This window comes from Apteryx mantelli, chromosome 3, assembly GCF_036417845.1.
Source record: "Apteryx mantelli isolate bAptMan1 chromosome 3, bAptMan1.hap1, whole genome shotgun sequence".
In the NCBI taxonomy this organism is placed as follows: Eukaryota; Metazoa; Chordata; class Aves; order Apterygiformes; family Apterygidae; genus Apteryx; species Apteryx mantelli.
Genome location: NC_089980.1, coordinates 67882974 through 67903784, shown reverse-complemented (window position 1 = coordinate 67903784; position 20811 = coordinate 67882974). Strand labels below are relative to the sequence as shown.

The following is a 20811-nucleotide window of genomic DNA, read 5'->3' as shown; positions in this document are numbered from 1 at the left end:
GTTTCTAGCAGGTTGGTTTCTCCACTACCAATCAGCTCTTAGACCTATCCTAAAAGAAGAAAGAATCACTAGAGAAGTGGTATCAAAGATCAAACCACAAATAGCAATCTGGGATAAAACACGTATCAACACACAGATTTTTGATTCTACAGGATATTGCTTTCAAATGCTTCATGGGGTCCAAAAGGAAAATACAGAGTTGGGACAAATTTGAATGTATGTAGTCATGCCAAATTTATAGTGACCTCCTCCACTCTTATGGGAAATACAACAGGAAGATCTAGCTCATGGCTTTAAAAAGGGACTGTTAGAGTGACTGTCCCTTATGAACAGAAAAGGTTTCCAGATTTTAGATCTATTACATTTTAAACTGTTAAATATACAGTAAAAGGAGTAGAAAGCTGTAGATTTGCTAAAAGCTTTTTAGGTACTTGCTTTACTGAACACATCCCTCTACGACTTACTTTAGCTCAGCATTCATATTTTAGTAAGGATCATTTACCTTCACAGTGGCATGTGGGATGCAGTTTAATAACCTTATATAATGATCTTACATAAACTCCAAAATCTTGGCCAAGACTTCCCATTAACAAAGAGATTATTATATTCTTAGGCACTAGATCACTTGGGTTCAATTCTGCTTTTACTCAAGCTGAGGAGTAGCACAACATAAGTAAGAATATCAGAACAGACTAGACCTTAATAGCCTGAGATGCTCCAGATATCTTAAACTTTAATTTCCATTAATCACCTTTTGTTTTATTGTTCCTAGTTAAATCTGTAATGACTTTGACCAATTACACTGAGCCCAGCACAGTATTAAGAAAGTAGAGCTATTGCAAAAGCAATAAGAAATTCAGCCTGCTCTCCCCCACCTTCAAAATGTGCCAGAAACATCCAATCTCAGATTAAGCTGAGAAGTTTCTTATTTTTCAAGGGGAAGTTCACAATTCTGAACCATGAAGAGGCTGGTCTTATCACAAGCCTTTTAACAAAAACAAACCTGAGTTCAGACTTTCATAAGGAAAGACAGGACCTTCTTCATTTGTAGTATTTTTAAGTGTATTTCTTTCTGAACTTTCAAATTTCTCACAAATTTCTCTTTATTGCTAGCTCCACACACTTCACAGGCATTCTGTCAACTCCACTCTTCTAGAAATCTCAAGACTGATTTAGGGAAGCAAGGATACTTCAAAAAAATCAAAGAAACAAGTGCAATTTTTGTTATGTTTTAGGATTTTGATGCTTTAAGGTTGCACTCCCAAGTTTTTCTCCACAATTCTGAGCATAAAAGTGATTCTAAGTGAAAGGTGAGATTGTTAAGTATTTGCAGGGGTCTAAGAGATGAGGTTCTAAGAAACTTCAGATATGAAATTAAGAGTTATTGCTGATGGATTTTCTGATGAACTATTTTACTATTAGAAAATCTCTTTTCTTGTAATCAGCAAGCTCACTGGGAAAAAATCTGCTACAGCAAAATGTAATTTTTAAGTGTTTTTTTTTTTTAAGTTAGGCACTTTAATAAAGTTAATATGTTGTTTAAATATATTATTTGATTATATTCACTAGTTATAAAATTAATTACAAGGGTGGTTAGAATACCAGTTGCTAACAATGAATAACCAAGATTCCTGCTTATTTTATTTTATAATTTGAAAAGAATTATTTTTAAAAGCATCAAAACAAATCACGAAATTTCATGAATCTGAAACTTTCAGAAACACTATTTTGTGAAACGTGCAGGGTTTTAAATCCAATACAGAATTAAATTATTTTTAACTGTCAAATTTGTATGGAACACAACTCAGTTTCAAACAGCTACATTGTCTATAACACCACAGTAGAAAGACCTGTGAAACAGCTTCTGCATCCATTCTGGGATAGCAAAAATCAGACCAGAAAATTTCCACCTTGTGCTGCTCATTGGCCCACAGGATTTATGGTATGCAGAAAGGTGCATATGGGAGCCAGAAGTCTGCCTGCATTTACTATTACTGGATCTTGAGCAGGCACTAAGCTTTTCAGTTGAAAGCACATTCTCTGCACAAACAAGTGCCCAACCGTCTGTTACATACTGTTTCTCAGCTGTATGCTCTTCAAACAAAGAGATGGAAAAAGGGAAAAAATCTGAATTATACTAAACTACAGCATAGCAAACTGAATCAAGGAGAAAAAATACCACCAAAGAAAATTGGAAAGGAAGAAATTGAATGTGTTCTAGCCATTGGAAGATACCAAGCATCTGTTTTTATCATTTGTTTAATTTTTATTTTACCTTTGTGATCTGTGAGAAGACAAAAAAGGCCAGTTATCATTGCGGGTTGTATGGTTACAGGCCAGAATGATGGGACAAAAATGTAAGCGGAACACAAGAGCTGGGAGGTTTGTGACTGCGCATTCCTTTCCCCCTCTGAACCTCTGAAATATAGGAGGTTTTTTAGCAGTCTTTTAACATGTCTAGGATGCTAACCTTGCAAATACTTGCATGAATTAAAAAACAAAACAAAATAAACACTTGTTTTTTTCTAATGTGAGCTAAAGCTTGCAGAATCAAACCTCAGATTTAGAAACTCTTCTTGTAAATATATATTTTTTCACTCTCTAAAACAGCTGAGGAGGAGGTTTTTTTGTTTTTTTTTTTTACTATTTTGGTTATACAGGTCTATTGCACCATCTTTTCACCTAAGGCAAAAGTAACTCTGGCACTCAGGAAACTTAGCACTGCAGGTACCTGGACTTTTTGAAAGGAGTTTATAGTTTCAGTGGACACTGCCAAGTAGGCTGATTATAGCCTTATGGTAATTGTTGGCTTCTCCCCAACAGGCTGCTTTCCTATGTCAGTCTACTAAACACAAATCTCCATCACTTCGTTTCAAGCATGAGGTAATCCATTTCCTCAGAAAAGGATGGAGCTATCTTTCACTAAAATTCTAATTTGTATTCAGTATAAAATTTTGCATCCTATGTTTCTTCATGGAATTCAGTGAAGATCTGAAAATCTTATCTCATTAAAGAACTGGGATGGGTATTAATTCCAAAAAAATTCCTTCACATGTTTTTGATCTGTTTCTTCTTTGGAAGAATAATTCTCCAAATTAACCCAAAGAATTTAATATAGTTATAACAAAGATAGTATGTGTTATGAAAAGGCTGTAAAACTATCTACTAGTCCTCTAAACAGAAGATGTAAGGATAGACATGCCACTTGCATATCGTTAATTTGCAGCTCTTGAAACAAAACTCTTCCATAGCTGTAGAAGGAACTTTGATTCTTTATGTTATCCCTGACACAAATTTATCACATTCAGCTGATTCAAATCAGACCAGATTCTGACCACTTTAAGTAGATGTTTTCCAAGGTTCTTGACCAGCAGACCACTGCCTGGCCCTAAAGTTTCTTGCAGACCACCAATGCAGACATATTGAAGATACCAAGTTTTTGATTTTTACTGCTTCATCTCTTTCTGTGGACTAACTGCAAATCACTTATGCTGGCCCTGCAGACCTCCAGGGGTCCGTGCAAGCCAGGGATCTAGAATTCTTTCAGTTCCACTAATTTGGCTGAAGTTCGCTCTGCCCTTCTATGCTTTGCACAAGTTGGTATTAGAGCAGTCAAAATACTTTATTCTGCCTTGTTATTCTTACTCACAGGAGGGTATCTTATTTTAAATTCTCAGATATCAGAGATAAGAGACCACAAGACATGACTTTGATGGCTGATGGACCATTTCCAGTGGCATGCAGGATATAACGCAAGTTTACCTGAGCCATGAAAATAACTAGAGCGAGGCATTACTTCTTCATAAAAAAACAATAAACTCTAGCTGCAGTTTTTTCTCAAAATAATTATTCTGGACCTTATTTATTTACTGTAATGAAAACAAACCTCTTTCCCAACTTTGATATTAGCATTTTTTATCCTTTACTTACACAAAAAATAAAGAAAAATTATCCTTGAATAATATCGCTCATGTAAAATTTCATTCTGATAAATGCATATTTTTTGCAAAGTTAAAGGGGAGATGAAAGATAGCATTATTGACTCTGTCTAAGTGGCTTTGAGATTAACATAGCTGCATTGTTCTTTATGAATGGATCATAATATTTCAGTTATTTTTCATTATTACTATTTTATATAAAATAGCAAATTCATCATGCTTCTCTGTCCATAAATGAACACGGCCCTACCCAGTCTTCACTGGCTTCAAGCTCAAATCTTCCAGCTGTCAGAATAACAAAGTGACAGAATTTCATTTTCTGTTTCACAGAAGAAATTAAAAAATGTCAATGTAATTGTCTGTTAAAGTGCCATACAACATCACAGGACCATATTAATCTCTGACTTCTACCAAAGTCTTCCTCAGCATGTAGGAGTCACTTGTGAACAGAGCTGTGCAAAGAACTGATTTTTCAATGACTGACTGTCAAACTGAACTATTTAAAAAAGTCCGTTCAGACTGATCTGAAATGAAAGTGAAAAGCAATACTGACATGCACTTTTTTCTGCATCCAAATTAAAAACAGGAAAAAATATGTTTGTGCTCATATGGAATGTTTTATTCTAGACACTTACAATAAAAGTGAAGGAATCAAAGAGCTTGGAGAGAGAGAGGGATGCAAGCACTTTGTATTGAGGACTTAAGATATTTATCCAGCCGGTAGAAGATCTAGGGTTAGATCCCATCTTTGTCTCAGAGTATTCGAAACCACATTCCCTTCTCTTCAGGAAAATCATATAATCTGATCATATATTCTTGTTTCCAGGCTTTCCTGTCAATAATGTATAATATATTTCTTATTTAAAATACTTAAGTATTCTTCACACCAAGATCTGGCATTAAGTTAGAGTCTCTTGTTTCTGTTTTGCATAATGAGTATTCAATTATTTTTACCAAGTGGAATAGCATCAGCAGAGCAGCTTGAAAGTCATCTACCCCACAACAGTCTCACAGTAAGGGAGTTTCAAATCCCAGATGAGCACACTAACCTACTGGTTTAAAGGAGGGCTTCTTTTCCTCCAAAATACCCTGAAAAAGTATTTTCAACAGAATTTACTTGGCAAATTTGACCAACATTTGTCAACATTTTCAGGTTAAGGGCCATACTACCTAATCTGTCAGCAGAATTTTAAAATCACAGTGAAATTGTGCTATCTTGCTCTTTTTCTTCTGTTTGGATTTTTTAAAAAATACTCCATTTAAGCTACATCTGTTAAAGCTACATTATTTAAGTTATGGCATTCCTGTGGCCTGCTTATACAGAAAGCTGGACTCAAGCAACAAAACAACCCTCCTTGGCTTTTAGACCTATGACCTAAAAATATTCTATTTACTGATCTGATGACAATTAAACTTCCTAGGAGTAAGATAGGGTAAACAGTAGTCCAAGTGAGATATGCTCTTTCAGGTGGTAAATGAGTGAAAGAAATATGTCAGAACATCTGTTATCCAGAGGTTCTTAGCTGTACACTGATTTTAATCCGAAGAACCAAATTCTGCCTTTAGATTATGTGTGTGCAATTGACTTTAGGTGACCTTCAGATTGGAATACAAAAGGCTATTGTCCTGCAGTGATGGCTAGAAGGACTATGGCCCTACTGTGTTACATATACAGATTCAGAGTAAAATGTAATCATTGCTCTGAAGGGCCTACCCTCTAAAAAATTCAGAAAAGAGGTAGGAATTGAACACAGATCTCCTGAACGGCAACCCAGTGGCCTACTGACTATATCACAGTGTCCCAGTTTGATTTCTACTCCCTGTCTTCATGACAGAATAAAAACCTCTAGGGGAACAGGCTTTAACTGACATATTGTCTTCAATGCCAGATATAATTACAAAATACTGTGATGATGTACTGGAGACGCATATAATTGAAAAAAAAAACTGAGTAAGTAGTAACTGGTGGTAGCCATGTATGGATAGAATATCAGTCGTATCACCTGATACAATGGCACGGTTTTCTTGCCATAGTGATATTCAGTAGAAGTAATTTCACTTATTCACCAGGTTTAAACTACTGGTACATGAGAATCTGACCCTTGGGAAACAATTAAAGTCCATTCATGTGCTGGATATATGGAAAATGAAGATCAGGTCCCAGTTTTAAATGATTTTCAGTTTCTTAACGGCAGTAGAAGATAAGCATAGCAGTAGGGATGCTAGGTAACTTTCCAAACAGCTAAAGCCACTGGCTGATATACCTTGAGGGACATTCTTTGAGACTTCTGCTCTTAAATTACTCCAACTCTCTTGATGATTCTATCCAATTAGCTTGGCCTTTTTGCCTTACCATGCAGCAGTGGCTGCAATACTGACTTAGCAAAATAGTTACTCAGCAGAACAACTATTTAGTTGCTGAGCATGAATATTAACAGCTGAAGAACTGTAGCTAAATAAATAAACATTGCTCTTTCTGAATCCCAGTGGTTCCTCCAAAAACACATCAGCAAGGAACCTGGACCAGTTTAACTCTATATATAGCTGGCTTTTTTAAATTTGTATACTTCTTCTAGCAGTCCCTGGTCATTAACATTTTTACTTTAAAGTTCCCAAAGTTCCAAACAGAAAACTAATTATTCTTCATAATAGTGGTTGTCATAGTTAAAATAGCTATTGTTTTTGTAGAAGTCAGGAACCAAAGATATATTTGAAATCCACATCAAGGTCAAGCCTCTTGGGCTTACTGAAGTACTTTTTATCATATTCTCCAGAGCAATTAAATTGGCATAAAAATGAGCAGAGAAAACCTTCTAAAAGAACAGAAACACAACCTACTGTTTGTGCTTTCCACTTAAGCTCTGCCTTTAGACACCCCAAACTCCCCCTTTTCAAGGTATGATTAGTTCTGTTGCAATTTCATCACGGATATTTTACATCTCTAAATTTTAAAGATATCAGCAAGATGTACTCTAACTAATAAATAATAATGGCATCATATGTGTTAATTTACATCAGATGTCTCTCTAGAAAACCTCATTTTTATTTAACTATTTCTTGATAAGGCAAATCAGCAATTTCCTCATCTTAGAGGCTCAAACAAGTAAGATTATTTACTTGATTTTTATCCTGTTGCTTCTACTCTGGTTAGTTTTACACTATACAGCATAATTCTTCTGACATAATAAACTAGCTTCCAAGATGTATCAAGGATATTACCTCAGGGAATGCAGGGTGCTTTTGCCACTGTGGACTGCTTGAATTCCATGAAGAAATGTGAACTGATAGGGTATTTTCAACTGAAGATAGCAACACAGCAAATAACAATGCAATATTGTCCTTTTGATGTAAAAGGTAGCAATCTGTTACTGTGATGACAGTTATTTAAAGGCTGCTTTCAAATTAGCTTTGCAGTCACAAATGTGTAAATATTTAATTTTTTTCTAAGACAATATGAACCAGTTCCCTGAGTAAAAACAGAATCATGTCTGAATTGAATGTACTTCTGTATAAAAATGATGGTTTCCTTCACAGGAAAAACATATCAAAAGTAATGTATCCGATGGAACTCCAGTCTTTGACAGATGTAGATAAATAAAAGTTGAAATGTACTGCTATTGTTTGTCACTGGAAATATAACGCAGAATTTAGGCCAAGGTGTGTTATAAATTTAGCACAGCTCTAACTACAATACCTGAACTTGAGAAATCATTCCAACCAAGTATAATGCTTCTTTAGAGTCTTCCCTGTTTTGCAAAGCTGACAAACTTTCAACGACTGAACTCAAACTATGAATGGTGAAATGAAGGAATTAGGGCCAAGAGCATATTCCACATTATCACACTGGTATAAATAGCAGAAAACTGTACACTACATTCAGGGCCCACTGTCAGAACCTTCTACCACAGTGCAGTCTTGCAAAAAATCAGAACGCACAGGCCCACTCTACTGGTTTGATAAAAAAGTGAAATGAAGTCAACAAGGCTTTCTTGTCATTTTTCCTATTTCTTTCACTCGCCATTCAGTACTTGGATTCCATCTTCGTCAGTCAATACTGGTTTTCCTAAGTTTAGCAGAGATTTTGCATGAGCAAAACAAACAATATTTAACCCCAGACATCACATTAAATAAACAGTGTAGTATCTGCTCTCAGATGAGTCGCCTTCTACTTCCAGTGAGGATCTGCATCCAAAGCTTGGAAGAATTCTACTGTCCAGTTAAGTAAATTAGCTCAGTATAGTATAGCTGCTGCTCATGTGGCAGAGAAGACAGGCAGTTTCATTCTCTGGTGGAAGGACTGTGCTTTGGGTGAACATCCTTTCACATTGCCAGCCTACACAAGCTGTTTTCTGCTTCTGTTCTGCTACTCTTCCAAGGAGCAAAAGGTCATTAAACTCTCCGTATCCAGCAGAGGGCATGAATGCTGTCCTATGCAAGGGCTGCAGAGCAGGGAGTGAGAAGCGTTGTGTATTCCCACTTCTCGCTCGCCCCAAGATTGTGCTCCAACCAGTTGCAAAGTGACCCTGAGCGGTTACATGTGTGGACTTAAAGATTACAAGACAGAAAGTGGATGGTCCCATTTTTTTCCTCCTTCTATATATGGAACTCCCATTGGTTTTGGTGGGTGCTCCCTCTATAGACTGACAAGCAACAGGCCAAAGGAGTCGGAAAGGCTTTTTACCTGCCAACCCCAGAGTTCAGGATGTGTTGTTTCTCCTGCAGCGGTTGATGGCACCCTAACACCTTAGCAGCACTGGAGCTGCTTTCCTACGCTGTAGCAGGGGAAGCAGGACCAAGGGCCTGAACTAAGGTCTTGGCAGGTAAGTCAAGGAGCAACCAGTATCAAACAGCTTTGTTTGAAAGTGTATGTCTTTGTAATGTTTAAGTCTGAATACGTGCTCTGCTTTACTTGGGAGCTTAAACTGTCAATTCTCAAAAGTGTATTTGAGATCACCTATTAACTCTGCCAAACGCATGAAAAAATGTCAGTAAAACTCATAAACAGAGAGGGGCTAGAAAGAAAGGTTATTTGTGTTAACAATGTCTCAACATTGGCTTTTCTTCTCAGAGCTGAGTAGAAGGCACTCAGATTAGTGGGGGAGGGAAAAGCTTTATGGTATCAACATGTTTTTATATATCTCCACTTAGGATGATTGAGAGCATCAACATATGATGAATACTTAATATTCAAAATATAAGCTTTGTTGAGATTGGGGGAGGGGACAGGTTTTTGCTTGTTTGCTTCTTTTCTCTCCATTGGACACATAAAGAACATCTGATAATGGGAAATTTCCATCTGCTTAAGATGTTCCACTTCTTAAGCTTAATTGTTGTAACCAGGTTTCCTATACAAATCCTTAGGTCATACAAAATGTGCTATATTACAGTAGTTATCAGGAACTGTGTTTCTGTAAAAGTTTTTGCTGGTAATATCATGTTCTAGAGCATTCATAGAGAGCCCACAGAGACAAAGCAGCTCCCAGTGAAGGAAATCCAATTAAAGAGGCATTTACAGAAAAATAACTGATGCTAGTTACCAGCTGAAAAGAGAAGCAAAAAATAGATCCTTACATAAAGGAAGTCCTTCTTTTCCTTGCTTCTGGTAATATGAGGGTAATGGAAGCCTTCCTGTTGAAAAGCCAGTAAGTTTTATTTACTGGAATTAAAAAACAAATTTGGGTTAAAGGAGGAAATGATACGGAGCTGCAACATGCTAAGCTTTTATCCCAGCCATATATTGTGATCTTATCTGGGAGAGAAAAAAGAGAATATTCATAAAAGAATGAACAAATATCCAGAACTGGTGAGACACCAACCCTCCTCAATGTCTAATTCAGATACTCTTATCCTACCTAGCCTTACTTATTAGTAATATTATTCTCAATTTGCTATGCGAAATCACTCCAAAAGTGACATCTAACTTTGTGTCAGTCTTTCAGTGGATAAGCTGTGAACTTGTAAAAAATTATACATACTAACAGCGCCTGCTAATTAATATTCACCAAAATTAAGGGAAAAATTGTTATCAAAAATTTCTCTCCAACCTGTAGGTCTAAGTTTTAGAGGCAATAATGAAAAATGACACCTTACATAGGTTTATAATTTTTAAAAGTTTACATTACTGTAGTCATTGTTTTAAATTACCTTCCTCTAGACAAAATAAAGTGTTGTACTACATTGCAGCCTCACTGTTAGGAATGAAGATAGAGGAGACAATGCAGGAAGGCCAACACACACGACCAAAATGGAGAGTATCCAAGTCATAGAAGAATGGTAAGTTTCTCAAATTGTCTTCCAGTAAATATGTTCTTAATTTGCCTATAATTAATATTAAGATTTACCTTCATTTTTGGCTCCTGGAATGGTGTTTTAATGACTTTTCTTTCTAAAATTTCTCTGCAAAAGGAAGAAAATCTGGTCTGGTAACAAAAGAGAGCTATTCATAAGCCAGATTTACTTACAGCAGCTTATTTATGGGGAAAGAATGGTGGGGAAGAATGGAAGGTGTATGAGTGGTTCCATAAATCTATGGATCTCTATAAGAAGTTTCTGCTAACTCTGAAATCATTTTATTCTGCCTACCCAGACAAGAAAAATTGACTTGGGCAAATGTGTACTTCACAGTCAGATTTTTAACATGGCTACTTTTTGTAAAATAGCCTGGACTATGGTTTTGGCTAAATTAACCAAGGAAGCATATACCTTGAAAGACTGGCTTACACGTACTTAAAGTCTGGGCTTCTGTTTCTGTCTAACTGTATCCTACACAACCTATGATTCTTCTGTAATCCAATGGAGAGAGTAATACCTCCATAGTGTGACTCAGAGCACCTGAAGCTAGCCCATGGAGAAATCTATCTTTTTCCATTCACTGTTAGTGGAATTTGTGGCAGTTAACATCCATCACTTAAGGTTAGCCTTTCTAATGTCCTCTTTAAGAGTCTATCTCTTCTTTTATATTCTTGGGAACAAGGAATATTTAGACACTACTCCACAGGTGTTTGGGTGTTTAGGCTTGGGTTTGGGTTAGGTGTTTAGGCTAGCTTTGGTGTTTGCTGTAACCAAGACTTTGAACAAGGAGTGGTTCTCCTTCTATTTCCTAATATCAAGATGAGTTATTTAGAGAGAAATGACCCTTAGTTTATCAAATTTGAGATTCCGCACCTGATTCTCCTCTGAAAATCATTAGCTATGTAACATAGAACTAATTTTCACAAATCTCCTCGGGAAACTAGTATTTAGGGAATAGAAGCAGGAAATTAGTTTTTAATGAAATGATATATCTTACAGTTGTAAAACATCTTAATAGATGAAACCCTATCCAAATGGCCTCATCCTGTATCTTTTTAACCTACATTTTACTGTATTAAAAAGAACTTCCCAATAGACAACCAGGGAGCACAGGTTGCTTGTCAGCTTCATCCATTTCCAGCAGGTTCTTTTCAATCTCCTCAGAGAGAAAGCCATTCACCTTCAAATCTGTATGCTTATACTATTTGGTTCAGATCATAATTATTTTGCTCAGGATAGTTTAAATGTTAAACACTTTCTCAGTTATTAGATCTTTTGGTCTACCAAAACACTATCACAAATAGCTTCTTGTCATGCAGTCTGACTTGCATGTAGAGTAGGAGTTGATAAACGGTCTTGAAGACAAATCACATGGCCAAATGTCACTTTTTGTGCAAAATGATTATACAGAAAATTTTAACCAAAGCTAGTAAAGCTCTTGTGTTGGATCCTATCAGGAAGGAGAGGATGAGCACCCATTATTAAGTTTGAAACCATATTTAATTATTCCTAAATAAGTTGGTGTATTGCCTTCTCAAGCTATTCATTTGTATATTAATGGATTATTGAAGCAAGGTAGTCTTCTGATCATCTGTCCGGTGCATCCACTGTTACAAGCCAGGAATAGCTTCCTTCAGAAAATGGGAATAGGGAATTTTTTCACATTTCTTGTCCTTCCAGTTTTGCCAGCAGCATCCACTGCATCCTGGGCCAACAGATCATCATTCAGGTCAATAGCACCAAACAGAAAGAAGCTTAGCAACACTTAGGTACAAGCACAGAGAATATGCTAATTTAAAAGCGCTCTGAATTAGTATTTTGTTTGGCCTCATTAGTATGCTCTTGGCTGCCAAGAGCCTTTTTGTTTTTCTTGTCCTTGCTGAATCAAATCATGTGGCAGCCAGTGATTGGCCAAACACCATCAGAAGCAAGCAGTGACACCAGGTGTCATCTAAACCCATCATGAAAGAGAATCTACTGTCAGCTTCCCAAAATCTCATCTCCTTTGACTGCAGAAACTGTAATTAAATTCTGTTGTTGGGTTTTTCTTTGAGTCTGGTAACTAACAATACTAGTAGAAATTTGTAGAAAGCCAAGGGTGTGTCACTTAGTATTAAACACATTTAGTGGGCTATTGGGATAATGAATGCACAAGTGAAGAGTGAACAAAATTCTCCTGTCACTGCTGAAGCCCCATTGCTTCCCATTTTCACTCTGGACTAAAGTGCAAATGAAAGGAGAATTTTTGGCCAAATGTATGAAAACACTGTTACAAAAATAGAAGCATATTTGTAACGATACTTTGCTTTTGCAGCCAAAACCCTACTGCAGATGAAATTTTGTCTTGGGCTCAGAATTTTGACAAGATGATGAAAACACCAGCTGGGAGGAACCTTTTTAGAGAGTTTCTTCGAACAGAGTACAGTGAAGAGAACCTGCTCTTCTGGCTCGCATGTGAAGATCTAAAGAAGGAACAGAATAAGAAAGTTATTGAAGAAAAAGCAAGACTTATATATGAAGATTACATTTCTATACTTTCACCAAAAGAGGTAAAGCTGGAAATATTACATTCTCATTTTCTGTCATTTCAGAGCAGAAATGTCATACCTGGATTGCCAGATGTAGGACATAAAGTCTGCCTGATGTGTCAGATGAGAGCAATTCTTCATATGGAAGGTTAAACCAAGAAAGAAAGGACAGAGAAAGTGTTGACACAGGTGCCGAGCCACTTAGCTTCACTGGCCCTAATTCCTCAAGTGCTGTGTAAGAGAGATAAAAGAGAAACTCCAGAATCAGAAGGGAAGGAAATGGGCAAACTTCCTTAGTGCTGAAACATGCCTACCAAGGACAGGCAGTAAGTGAGGGAAATGGACTTTCAGAGAAATGGCACCAAAATTTTCAACATCATATGAAACATCACATGCCTGACCTTTCACAGGAAACAAAACATGGAACATGTTCACAGTTTATGTGTTGTACAACATAAAATAATTTGAATCAAAATCATTATAGATTGATTTGCTGCAACTGCTGTCTGGGAGCAAAGCAGAATTTGCACTGGTTATTCCCATGCGAGATCAACTATTGAATTGAAATCAGAATTGAAATCAGATATTTTCTCTTAGGACAGGTATTATAACATCTAGGAAATTAGATAAAATATTCTTCAGTCCTCAAACTGAAATAGAGAAATTCTGGAATGATCTTTACCTGGAGTGAATAAAAAGCATTACCTATCAAATCATATTCTGGAATAGACAGAAGAATCTTTCTTAGGCCATGTCAAGTACTTTGGGATCAGTTTCCTTGTCTCCATGCATTACATCATACCTTCTACTCAATGGCATTATGTTAATTTATGCTCACTGTGGATCTGGCCTTCTACATTTTAACTTGGCACTGCTTTTTGTAGTAATTTTCAAATTCATTCACATGAATGAAGCCAAAGGCAATTTGTAACTCCATTATCTTCTTTAGTACCATAGTGTGTACTGTTCTGGAGATAACTGCCAGTACAGCAAGCTAATAATGTGTATTTCTTACAGTATATATGTATCTTTAGTACAAATATATGTGGCCTAAATACTCAGTCACCTTTCTAACGCAGCATGAACCAGTAGTTAAAATTATAGCACTACAAAAGTCTTGTTTGGCTTTGTGTTTAACAAAACTGCTCACAAACTTATTGCATTGGACATGTGTGGATGCAGTCAATTAAGTGGCTCCTGCCCCTAGTGGAAATCTCATGAGGCAAACAAGAACTGTTTACAAGCCTTTCCCTGAGCACATGAGCTGAAAAGTTCTTGTTCATCCCAGCACCCCATTCCATATGTTATCTTTTGGCATAAGAGCTGAAACATTTAGCATCATTTGTTCAGTGATGAAGTTACCAAGGCAGAAAGCCTTAGTATATCAACCAGATACCTCGTATACATCTGTTTACCAACAGATAACTTTAATAATTGCAACTTACTTTGCCAGCTTGCTTTACTGAGTCACTGAAAAACTACAGTGTGAATTTTTGAGTCTGTAACTGCAATTGACTTTCACTATATTCAGTGGCAAAAAAATTCTTACAAATTCGCCATTATATTTGATAACAAAGGGTAAATTAGCTAGCTCCATAAACTGGTTTTGCTAAGATATGTACCTGTGTGTGTGTATATGTGTGTGTGTGTGGGGGGGGGAATTGATTAAATCTCAGTGTGTCATTTTTATTCTACAGATATGCAATGGTCTAGGGTTGAAATCTATTCAAATAAATTCCTAAGACACATGGCTGCACCACTGGTTCTCAGAATGACCAGAACACTCTATCTCTGCATGCTGTTGTGTCTAAAAGCAGTTAGTCTTTGGTAGAGTGCATCAGTTCATTACTGCTGTGCAGTCCAGTGTGCTCGTTCAGTTATGCCAGTTATACAACACATTCAATCAGAAAAAGGAGTGGGTTGAAAAATAGCCCAGAAAAAAATGCCACTTTCAGATGGATCGATTCCTTAATTCGGTTAGCTGTAGGGCTGCACAGACAGCTGTGGGAGGGAGGGAGACTGCACGGGTGGGAGCACACGTCTGGGGAAAGGAATGGAGGCTGCTCACGCCGCTGGAGCAGCACCGCTGCCGGCGCGGCACCGAGGCCACGACCGACGCGCCCCATCTCCTGTGGTGCTGCACGCAGCCAATGCAATCAGCATTTAGATGAAGAGTGTGCATTAAACAGACGTCATGGGCATTCTGCAGAGTGAACATACTGGAGTGATAGGTAAAATCTGCTAGCATAAACAGGCTGCCTGAATTTATAGTTAGTTGGCATCATAATGCTGTCTTGTGGCTGATAAGTAAGGAGCAGAGTGACTCTTTGAGGAGAAAGAGCTTGCCTGTTATGACAGTAACATACACAAATATACCACAAACCCCCAAAATGCTAGATTCTATATTTGGTACTGAAGATATAATGAAAATGCATGCAGAGTCCTCAATACTATACTGTACTACTGTATTTCAAAGACTTTGTTTCACCACATATACAGATACACAAGCTCACACTTCCATGCACATTCTGAATTTTCAATATTTAACCATCTCTACTAGCGTCCTTCACATATCAAGGTATCTTGGTATGTGGAGTTTTCCAGGACTGAATACAGCCCTTCAGACAATATGACTACCCATTTATATACTTGCAGATTTATGGGGCCAGATTGTAATCTGTTTTAAATGACCATAGCATAACTGGTCTATGCCAGCCATTGTGCTTGGTACTTCTGAATTCAGTATTTTAGCCTTTTTATCCTAGCTGAGTAATCTCCTGCTGGTCCCAGTGGGCTTTCCCTATTATACTGCCATTTTGCTTAATCTGGGAGGTATTCATTTTATCATTTTTAGAGCATTTTGTGGATAAGATGTACACTGAAACTTCCAAATGATATTCTAAAATAACCTGTGCATTCATCCCAAGTGTAATATGCCCTTTTCCAACTAGGTACAAGAGTTCATTACAGTTGGAAAATAAAATCAGAAGCTAAAATGGAAACTTGCAAACTTGCTACCAACTTCAATATGAACATTTGATATCCTGAAAGAATAAATTACCAGATACTAAAGGGTTTTAAAGGGAAGAGCAAATTTAAGACACTTACTATTAATGGGGTTGTTAACACAAAACCAACAAACTTTGGGTAATTTGTGAGTAATAAGTGAAAAAAAAAGAAAAAAAAATCTGCAGGACAACAAAATGAGAATGTAGAATAGAAGGCATCAAAAAAATTAGCTGCAAATGATCAGAAAAAAAATTTCACCTTGTTGAGTGAAATTCATGCAAAATTCCCCTGAGAGAAATATTTAAATAGTATGTATGTAAAAAGCAAAACATTTTAGGGTAAAATAATATATTTTGGGAAATCCAGGTTACTTCAGAGCTTTACTTCATTGCACGTTATTTATTCTGTTATATAGCACATTTCATCTTAGAGAGCTTACGACAAATGCAGTGACGATGCCAAAACCAAACTAGAGGTGATAGGCTCAGCCTATATTTTGCATACACACTTTGGAATGGTGGCTCTGAAAGAAGCACAGAACATAACCTGAATAAAGAAACTGATAAACTCTTCATGTGCTGTGGAACCCCATGAGATAAACATATGTATACAGCCTTTCCAATATTACTGCTTAATATTAGTCTGTTCTCATCTTCTTCAGGTTAGTCTTGACTCCCGGGTGAGAGAAGTGATCAACAGAAACTTGTTGGATCCCAGTCCTCATATGTATGAAGATGCCCAGCTCCAGATATACACCCTCATGCACAGAGACTCTTTTCCAAGGTTTTTGAACTCTCAGATTTATAAGTCTCTTGTTGAAAATATTACAGGCTCTACTTCTGAAACTTAGTTTTCATTTTCAAATAAAATAACTTGTTTTTTGGGGGGTGGGCGGGGTGGAAGAAAAGTAGTTTAATAACATCTGGAGCTGAGTTCCTGGAGAACTACAGTTTAGCACTACTCAGGCTACTGTGAAGAAAACAAATACATAGTATGGTCTCTGTCTACATTTTTCCCAAGGTCCTCCTTGCTTGAGATGGTGGGGGAGGGGAACAATGGATTTGCCAAAATACATTTGTTTCACACTCCTTTCACCTAACTACAGTCAAGATTGCAATGATGTATTTGTAGTTTTATGAACAGTCTCCTTGTGTATTCTCACACTGCATGTGCAAGGTAAAACTGCTTCACTTACCACGTAGTTGTTGCAATATTTAATCCAATAACATAAATTATATCTGTATTTAAGAACTTTTTTTGTGCAATACAGTCTTATGGTACATACAATTGTGGCAAACCAGAAAGAGGCTTGCATTTTTTAACATCACTAACTGAAAAAGCCAATTTTTAAGGTGTAGCATTATTCAACATGCTCTACTGAGTACAATACACTGACTTTTTGAAGCCAATATTTCTGTACAGAAAAAAGAGCTATTTATCACTGTTTATTTAAAATAAATCAAGTGAGGGATTCCTCTGGTTGCTCACTGCCAAAACTGTGGCATTTTCATTACAGAGTTTGCAATGTCAAAAAAGAAAAAAAGAAGAAAAAAAAAAGCACAAACCACTTAAAGGGGTCCGTATCTGGATGACACAATCTATGCGCTGATATTGTTTAATTGTTAAAAGAACAAAGATTTTCAATGTACATTTCTGATGTCGGATACTGTAATTGATTTATTAAAAACTGGTTATCCAGTTCTAACACTGTTGTATAATGCTATGTACTTCAGAAAAAAAAAAAACACAAAAAAACCACAAAAAGCCTGATAATTTAGTTTTTTGAATAAAGAAGTTTAATAAAAGATTGCCTACATGTAGCATTTTAGAGCATTTTAGAATATTTTGATGAATTGCATCTGTCCTGCAAGATTTTCTTTTTCTGAAAACTAAATCCAGTAAAAAATGTTTTTAAACAAAGTAATGTTTTACGAGGTGGAGGGTTAATGAAGACTCACCTCAGCTTCTAGCCTCATTGATTTTGAGTAACTCCTTGAAAACAAGGGGTTTGGAGAGTAATATTAAACCAAACTTCAAGGGCTCCTAAACCTACAGTCCTTACCCAAGCAAAATGCCTACTGAAACTCAACGGGTGTCTTTCCTGGGTAAAGAATCCTGTACTGAGCCCTTAACCAGAGCTAAGGCAGCACAGTACTCAAATCACTTTGCTGCCATGGTATTTTTAATAGGTGTTTGCTTGGCCTTTTTATCAAAAAATGTCCAATTTTAGAATGCATTTTGATGTTTAAAGAGACAGTAAATTGGAACTCAAAAAAACTTCTTCATACCTATCATATACAAGAAAAATGTGTTAGCATCCCTCTCAAACTGTTAAAGATATACCATAAAATGGCTTTGAATACAAGTTAAATATATATATGTATGTATGTATGTATGTATGTATGTATATTTAATACTGATAACTCTGGTCTTACACTAAGACTTAAGAGGCAAGGTTCTTCTCACTTACATAGGACTACATATGGCATGGCCCCATTGGTTTTGATGGGGTTGAATGGTTTTAAAAATGTGTAATTGAGGGGAATCTAGCCCCAACATATCTGGCTCCAACCAGCAAGTTACTCCTTGCAGGCAGTCTCTGTCAGCTCTTGTTGAAGTCACTAGTACCGAGACTGCTTTGCCTCTATACAGTAACTGGCAGGATGTAGGTCTTAGTTTATTTTCTGGGGCTTATTTTTTTCCTTTATTTTACTACCTCTCATTTTCTTAATTTATTGAACATGCTTCAAATAGCAGGTCTGGGGAATTTTTTTAATCATTCTTTTTACTTGAAACCTGTGTGCTTTTTTTGGATATATACGAACAATTTAAAAAACTGTTTCTTAAACTCATTTGGTTTTGTAATTTATATAGAATTCAGGAGATGATTAAAAGGGCTATTCTCTCTTCCCTATGCAAATATTTTAACTGTTGTAGTGTTTGACAAAATGGTATCTAAAAAAATCTGCAAAGTGGAAAACAATTCTGTTTACAGTGGCGTTGCTGACTATCCTACCATATTCAGCACTTTTAAATATTGTTATTTATGAAAATGTAGTTTAAAATGCAAGACAAAATATTTATAATTGTTTCTTTTAATAAATACCTGTTTTGTCTGAAAGTGTTATTGTGTTATGACAACTTTATTCATGTTGGTTAGCTATTTACCATTATGAATAAAATATTTAATTATTATACTGATAGAATAATAGCTATGATGTTTACAAATCTTGAGAAGAGGGGGGAAAATTCAGTGAGAAAGGACTGCCTCCTTCTACTGTGAATACTGTTAGAATAATGTATTTAAAGATGCTTTTTTTCTTAATTGGAATTTAACTATGGTCCTACATATGTCTAGCATTTGATTACAGTTATATTTACTATGGTAAACATATACAGCATCAGATATGTATATATTTACATTGTGTAATTTCAAGTTTGCTGGTGTTGGAGGCACAATACATTTGATTCACACATCTAAACAGTGTGTAAGAGGCAAAACTGCATGCATAAGTCTTTACAAATGTAGACTTAAATATTCTCGATTCTATATTTGATGGTGACCTGCTAGTCATGAGCTATCTTTACAAGATATTTCAGATAGGTAGAAATTCTTGTCAACACAGACAAGTCATCCATTCAAGGACATTCTTAAAGCTAAATGTATGGGCCCTAAAATACTATCTTGATTTCTTTCTATCATAAGATTCCAAAATCTGTACTTGGAAACTGTTACATCATTTTGACAAATATTACACCAATCACAGAATCACAGAATGGTTGAGGTTGGAAGGGACCTCTGGAGATCATCTAGTCCAACCCCCCTGCTCAAGCAGGGTCACCTAGAGCACGTTGCACAGGATCACGTCCAGGCGGGTTTTGAATATCTCCAGAGAAGGAGACTCCACAACCTCTCTGGGCAACCTGTTCCAGGGCTCTGTCACCCTCACAGTGAAAAAGTTTTTCCTCATGTTCAGATGGAATTGTCTGTGTTGCAGTTTGTGCCCGTTGCCTCGCGTCCTGTCGCTCGGCACCACTGAAAAGAGTCTGGTCCCATCCTCTTGACACCCTCTTCAGTGTAATACTGCAATGAAATCACGTTCAAAATTTCTTTTCTTAAATCCTCTACTTGGACAGATTTATAAATTGAACATAACTTTTATGAAGTTTCTTTCTCAGAGCAAATGCTCATATTAAAATGATTCATATACATTTCATCTATCAGGTTGGGTTTCCGAAAATTTTATGAATAAATGGATATGGTCCAAATGGACAACAAATCAGACCATAACATGATCTCATTGCCTATCATACAATTCTTTGAACACAAAATGTAAAACAGTCAAGCTATTAAACTGATTTACTGTGCATGCAGTGTACAATACACTTTGAAAAACTGCCTAAATACACTTATTCTATAGCCTGGAATAAAATAAGTATGTATTTAACTTGTATTTCAGTTTTTCATGAGAATGTATATAGCAAGTACACTACAGAAAGTGAGTAATGTTTTTGTTATTTTTGTCCAGAGTTTAAATCTTACATGTCAGATTGGGCCTAATCCTGAATAGCCACAAATAAGCACAGCACTTGGGTATAACAAGACTTCTCGGTTTTAAAGAAATTGAATATATATTTTACTAAGCATGTGTTCAATTTAGCTGTGTACAGTTAACTTACAAATAACTGAACTAATAGTAGTTTGGGTTATCCAGGATTAAACAAAACCACGGATAAAATGGAGAATATTTAGATTTGAATGAAGGCATATATGGTACGAAGGAGAATGAAGATATGCTGGGGAAAAGAAACGCCAGCGACAGAAGTAACTGAAGTGCAGATCTTGGAACTTGTACCCATATGAACCAGTTAAGACAGCCCAATACCATGCAAATGTGGCTATGCTGCTCCCAGATGCACAGGTCATACACAGCTCACTTGAACATCAGTGCAATCCATACAAACCATTCACAGGATAAGAGTTAACAGAAATCATACTTAAACTAACAACAGTTGTGTTTTAACTTAGAAGCATGCATAAGTGT

The 20811-nt window shown here is 36.4% G+C and overlaps 1 protein-coding gene across 1 annotated transcript in view; it reads left to right on the top strand.

Annotated features, from left to right (window-relative positions):
- Positions 1-16865, top strand: part of RGS17 (regulator of G protein signaling 17) — a 28634-nt gene extending 11769 nt beyond the window's left edge. Inside the window, exons 2-5 of the mRNA XM_067294761.1 lie at positions 10122-10211; positions 12544-12778; positions 16428-16549; positions 16787-16865. Coding sequence (XP_067150862.1) covers positions 10122-10211; positions 12544-12778; positions 16428-16549; positions 16787-16865 — 526 coding nt within the window. The remainder of the gene's footprint in view (positions 1-10121; positions 10212-12543; positions 12779-16427; positions 16550-16786) is intronic.
- The last annotated feature ends 3946 nt before the right edge of the window (positions 16866-20811 follow it).